At 30.9% G+C, this 6,658-nt stretch overlaps 1 protein-coding gene across 1 annotated transcript; it reads right to left on the reverse strand.

Annotated features, from left to right (window-relative positions):
- Nucleotides 1-2,894: 2,894 nt before the first annotated feature.
- Nucleotides 2,895-5,057, reverse strand: LOC134694130 (melanopsin-A-like). The gene is made up of 3 exons (XM_063555124.1): nt 4,596-5,057; nt 3,793-3,919; nt 2,895-3,393 (listed from the first exon to the last, which is right to left on the reverse strand). Exons 1-3 carry the CDS (start codon nt 5,055-5,057, stop codon nt 2,933-2,935), a joined length of 1,050 nt encoding a protein of 349 aa, XP_063411194.1. The 3' UTR covers nt 2,895-2,932.
- Between the last annotated feature and the right edge of the window lie 1,601 nt (nt 5,058-6,658).

Consider the following 6,658-nt stretch of genomic DNA (forward strand, 5'->3'; position numbering starts at 1 on the left):
GGTACGAAGTAACACAGAAAGAACGATACATATACAATACGACTTCTGAGTTTAAACAGCTGATCCATAATGTTAAGAACAACGCTAAAGATCGATAAGAGAGTATTAAGAAGCTTAAGATAAAACATTAAACTTCAAAGCTATTATGCTATTATCAATACTCAATGGCATGATTATATTATTGTGCAGCTCAAGAATGAATTCAAAACACCGAAGGATTATGCTGGTACCACACACCTTCATAATAAATTAATTTGGCTCGCTTATTTTTCATAAATTTTTACAAAGTATTTACTTTGACCCTTTGACAAAAAAAAAATCCAAAACAATTGAACCAGTCATTTTATCAGAATATTAACATTGGTTATATAACAGTTTGATCATTGAAAAGCTTCATATTTTCGTAACAACTCAACGTAGTTAAAACTTTAAGCTGAGTTTTCTCCCAGTACTGTTAGATACCACATTAAATGAAAAAGAGATACATTGATACTTTTTTCTGTATGAAATAAGGCTTTGAAGTCGTTGTAGCAATCTGATAAAATACCTTAATTTGTTTGTTAACAACAAATCTACATGAATCTTATATCACGAGCCAGTTGTCAGCACTTCTGTGTTGCCATGAATTTTCATTGATATCTTCTTAATTATAAATTAACTGTTTAAAAACATTATCAATACACACTGTACAAGTACAATAAAGTTTACGATTACAAAATCCAGTGTGCTAATAAAAAAAAATATATAATATCATAGTGATTGATTGACGTAGCAAACATTAGTAGGTGTTTGAAAGTAACGTGCATGTCTATTTGAAAACACGTGCATTTCTATTTGAAAACACGTGCATTTCTATTTGAAAACACGTGCATTTCTATTTGAAAACACGTGCATGGCCTTTTTGAAAAACACGTGCATATGATAAAAAGCTAGGTAGACGATAGCTTCACTATTATTGTCCAGATCACGGTATCTGAGGATTGCCGATTAGTCCGGTTTAATAGGAGTACTATCTTAAATATCTCAGTGAAGCAAAAATGAAAGGACTACTCTCATTAGTTAATATAAAGGTACTAAAATATATTTGTATTCGTTTCAAAGTTATCGAAAATATCACAAAGTATAGTAATTATTATTATATTCAATTTCAAATTTGTTTTATTTCTATCAATAGTTGTATGTGATTGTTTTTTGTATGTATTAATAAACTCATCGTACATACCTTGACTAGATTTGTATATACGCCAAACGCGCGTTTTGTCTACAAAAGACTCATCAGTTAAGCTCGAATAAAAAAGGTTTAGAAAGGCCAAATTAAGTACGAAGTTGAAGAGCATTGAGGACTAAATTTCCAAAAAGTTTTGCCGAATACAGCTGATATTTGAAGTTGTCAAATATTTCGGGTGTTAAAAACAACAAATTTGAAACTGATGCAAATAAATGCTTTGAAATCAAATTTTAAAAAGTTCACGTATTACATTACACGCCTGATAACTTTGTTAACTATTTATGACATTTTTAAACTTTTAAATGCAAGTACTGTTGGAGAAATTGTTAGGTGTATCACACTTTATTCTGATTCTCAATACATTTTTCCACCAATAATTATAATCCAAAAGTAAGGACTTCAAAATATCCTACTACAATTCTTTTCTTTATGTCAAAATAAACTAAAAACTAATCAAGCACTATTGTGTCTATGCTGAAAAATGTCAAAATGTCGAATTTGCCGTTAGAAGTTTATGATTTTTCTTTACTCTTTGAGTTTAGTATTGTGTTTTCTTCAAAGGGTTATGTTATGATGTTTTACAGACAATGTGTAGCGTGAAGAGCTATTTGACAAAACAGGATCTAAAATTAGTTGCCAATAGAAAATAAAAAAATCAGAATGTGTGGTATGATTGTCATAGATACAACTTTCAACAAAAGACAAACTGACATAGAAATTGACATCTATATGACTTTACCAATGAGCTGAACACACACTGTATATTTAGCTAAAATGACAATTTCAAAACCGTTCTAACAAGAAATGTAACAACCTAATTTATGTATAAAATAATAAACGAATAACAAATATGACGTACATTAACTAACAACAAGCACTGATATAAAGGCTACTGACTTGGGTCAGGTACATACAGCATGTGGCAGGGATAAACATGTTTGAAGGCGCCAACAAAGGTCATTGGTGTAACATTACAAAATGAGAACAGACTGAAAAATCAGTTGAGAAGGGTTTTACTCATCAGATTGATACAAATAAGACAAACCTCTATCACCAAGACATAAACCGGACGTGGTATGGAATTAATCCATCCCTCACTTTTAAAGAAACACAACAGTACTGACTTAAGATTTCGCACAGTTCTTGCAGCTAGTTCAAAGCAAATAGCAACTAACAAAAATGTCATGTATCTAAAAATAAAATAGCAGTTATTTTTCTGGTTCTATTTAACAATTTAAAAAATGACTATGAGGTACGGGCTTTGCTCATTGTTGAAAGCCGTATGGTGACCTATTCTTGTCAATTTATGTGATATGTGGTCTCTTATGTAGTCTCATGGGCAATCTTACCACATTTTCTGAATTGTATATGGTTAGACGATAATCAATCACATCATACATAGTATAAAATTTGTTATCTGTAGCATCTCGGAATTGTTTGGCAATTATCAAGCAAAAGGTGATGTGTAACGATGTGATAGAATGTTAAAAGCTATAGCTTTTGATAACAACGTTATCCTCTCTTTACCTTGAAAGGTTTAAACAAAAACAAAAAAATTCAATGTCAGTTAGGAAAACCGAAGTCCGTAAACACCTTGATAAATTCAAACGATTGACCTATCGTTCAACATGCCAAAAAATCCTATTCCTGTCTTGGTACAGGCAAGTGTATCTGTAATTTTTCACTGACAATCTTATCGTTACATCAAGAATCTTCCTGATATTCATCATGTTCATGGATATCAGAGTTGGCCACAGTAAAAAAAGCCACGGTAGAATGGATATTTGATATCATATTTGGTACGTTGTCGTCGATTATTGAAATTTCATGTTTGATAGGTTGACAATGTGAATTGTTCCCTTCCGTTATATTAGAAGAATACACCTTTGTTGTTTCGCCTTTGATGTTTACGGACATGACAGCTGTTTGCTCAATTCTTCTAGCGACATGTACTCTCTTCTTCGATCTCAAACAGGGATACAAATTCAGCAGATGTTTTCGAAAGAGTTTGCTCCTGTTTAAATAGACAAATGGTGTAAAAATTCCAGCTATCTTAGTTATCATAGCCGGAATAGCCATCGCAATTGGGTTGATTTCAGCATCCATACTCAATACTTTCCAAAGAAGTACGCATGTGTATGGTGTGTAACTGATTAAAAAGAAACCTAGAAAAAGAGGGGAAATTGCATAACTATTTGAACATTCAAAACTAATAATAGGATGTCATGAGAATTGCACATTCTTTGAAACAAATACTTTTATCGTAAACCTTTACTGTTATGTTTGAAATCTATTTAACAATTTACAAGGTTGAATTTTAAAATCGGTCATATTTGGTTTCAAGTTATATAATCAGTTGACATTTTTTTTCAGAAATTTATTAAGGAACAAAAATCAATCAATCCGCAGGCTAGGAATGGTTAGAAAAATTGCCATTTAGGTATAATGTTTTCATGTCACTATCTTCAATATTCGGATTTTCATTTTTTTGACATTTATCTTAAAGTTTATTGTACTGATACTTAGAATACGAATACATGTAATAAGACTACAAAGAAACTTACCAATAATCATGGTCACTGTAATTGCAAGTTCTTGTTCGTTAGTCAATTTTTTTCTGAACTGGTTCCTTGTTTCCACTGAATCAAGATTTCCATTATATTTCAGTTGCGCTCTGGAATCTTTAACCACCTTGCAATAATAAAAATTAAATTATGAAGAATTTAATGAAAATAAATTTAATGGAGAATACTTCGCAGCTTTTGGGGATTTGCGTGCATCTAATCCTATTATTTGTTTAATGCATTTCCTAGAATTTCATCATTTGATTTAGATTTTTCTCTCATTTTTAACGTCATTGTCTGCAAAACACGATGATCTTAATTGTTTGTAAAACTACAGACGTCAATCTAAAAGAAACAAAACGTTGTTCAGGGGCGAAATAAATTGTGCACATACAGTTACATTCATATTAAATATTTATGACGAAAATTTTCTTGATAGACAAAAACATGTTAGTAAAAATCTAATTTGTATCAAAATTATAATCGATATTTGATTAATAATTGTTTGTTTCTACTTAAAGATTAGAATCAATATACTTAGACAGATATGATGAACAGTATAATGATAGACATATTAAACAGTCCAAGATCTTCAATCATATTATATAACTTAAACTATGAATGTTTTATTCATTAACAGTATTATCTGTTATTATGATTTTATAGGTGTGTTTAAAAAAAATATTTTTTTAATTTAAAGTTTTGTATAGGTACATGCATCTTGACATTTTACCACCAGCGTTCAACCAATGCATTTTCTTTTTTTGTTGTTGCTGTTTTTGTTGTTTATATAGTGTTCTTACCTTTGCATAAATAGATCCGTAAGCAAATATCATCACGCTAACAGGAAAAGCAAAATAGATAGAAAAAAGTGCCAAGACGAATGATTTGCCGTTATTGTTTTCTCCAACTAGATCTATTGCGCATGCTGTACCAACTCCTTCGTATGTGTACTGGTTCCATCCAATAAGGGGACAAATGGTAAAACCAAAAGTAATGAAACAGCATATAGATATGCAAATGACGATTGGTGAGGTTGACATGTGTTTTGATAAGTTGTGTTTTACAATATATATGTACCGATCAACAGAAATCATGGTGAGTAGTAACATTGAAGCTAGACCAGCAAACGATATCAAAAAGCCATAGTAGCTACAGCCAGATTGTCCAAACAACCATAATTTGTTAAAACAGGACAATACAACCATTGGTGTTCCGAAAGCTTCTATTAAAAAGTTTAAGCAGCATATTGCTGCAACATACATTCTGGTTCTACACAGCATCTTCCTATCTTTAACAAAAAATATATAAACGACAGTTCCATTTGATATGAATGATACAATAGTTGTTGTCAATAGTACCACACCGGAAACGAAATGGAACCAAGAAGGCGTCTGCGCAGCTAACAATTCATGGTTGATTATATTGATTATATTGTTGTTGGTAGACATGTCTGCTGTTGAGCTGTAAATAAAATTGCAAGTTTTAAAGTTTGAAACCAAACACCTAATAATCATCAGTTGGAAAGTTGCGAAGCTTCAATAAAATATATCCTCAGGGATAAAATAAACGAAAATATATTGTGTTAACTGTACTTTACTTTTGTCTATGTTCTAACGTACCTGCATGCCCATACAGTTTGTATCAGTTACAGTAGCCTTAACGACTCATCAGATCAACGTAATGAATCACTGCCTTCGTTGTTTGGTAAGAAAATTACGTTTCAAATATAAAAAGCAAATTTTGTCTATGTTTCGTTTTTGATGCGTTTTGTTTTTTGATTTTGCCATGTGATTATGGACTTTCCAAATTGATTTTCCTCTGAGTTCAGTATTTTTGTGATTTTACTTTTTATCAAATTTAGTCAGTAATAGTTTTATTACCTCCTCAATCATATGACTTTAGTCATTTTGAACACACAGGTATAAAACAAAAATGATTGTCAATAAGACAACTCTTCACAAGAGACCATATGACACAGAAATGAACGGACGGCCTTAAACATTGAGGAAAGCCCATACCGCATTGTCAGTTTTAAAAGGTCCCGAAATTACAATGTAAAATAACTCAAACGTAAAACTAACGGCGTTATGTATGTAAAAATAATGACGCCTTGTTAAAATGATATGTAAAATTTGTCATTTCATTATCTATCAAGATAAATGCATTAAGTCTTAATTAAGGAGCCTGATGTTCAGTGGTTAAACATTTGATATATTTCTTTTTTTCTTATATTTGATGCAGATGTAAAAAAAAAAATGATACATACATATCATTTAATAAGAGTCTGCAGCATGGTTATTTTACGAATAGAAAATGATAGGTCGTTATAACAGGGAAATAGATTGAAATAATATCAAAAGAGAAAAATGGACCCCCCAAAAAAAAAAGAACAGATTATAACGTATTTTTTTAAAAAAGGAATAAATAAAACAAGGGCGAAATTATAAAGAATCGAGAAATATGGATCAACAATAAAATAATACTGTTTTTTTAATTGCATTGTTGCACACTATCTATATACATAGGGTTCACAATGTTTACCATAATTTCACAAATGATATTGTTCAAATATGACGATTCGATTTTATGTCTGTTCAGGTAATTTTTTTTTTTTTTTAAATTGATACTTGTTTTTTCTAAACATTTCTTGTTTACAATTTCCTCAGTTGCGTTGCCGAGGATGCTTCCCCTATTTTACCCCAATAATCCAGAATCAGATCCAATTAAATTCTTGTTTTACTCACCCCTGCTTAGTTCTATTTTATCTTTTAAAATTCATATCGGTAAAACAAGATAAATAGCTTACCTTTTTCAAATCTTCTGTTCACATTTGAAACCAACTGTACGGGAATGAGGAGATGAA

Source organism: Mytilus trossulus, chromosome 13 (assembly GCF_036588685.1).
Source record: "Mytilus trossulus isolate FHL-02 chromosome 13, PNRI_Mtr1.1.1.hap1, whole genome shotgun sequence".
NCBI lineage: Eukaryota > Metazoa > Mollusca > Bivalvia > Mytilida > Mytilidae > Mytilus > Mytilus trossulus.

Bases quoted from the DNA above. Each gene is read 5' to 3' on its own strand.
- LOC134694130 (XM_063555124.1), bottom strand. From the start codon at position 5,057: ATGTATGTTGCAGCAATATGCTGCTTAAACTTTTTAATAGAAGCTTTC. The intron at 3,920-4,595 runs GTAAGAACACTA...TATTATTGCAAG, and splicing joins ACGGATCTATTTATGCAAAG to GTGGTTAAAGATTCCAGAGC. The intron at 3,394-3,792 runs GTAAGTTTCTTT...CTCTTTTTCTAG, and splicing joins TACAGTGACCATGATTATTG to GTTTCTTTTTAATCAGTTAC.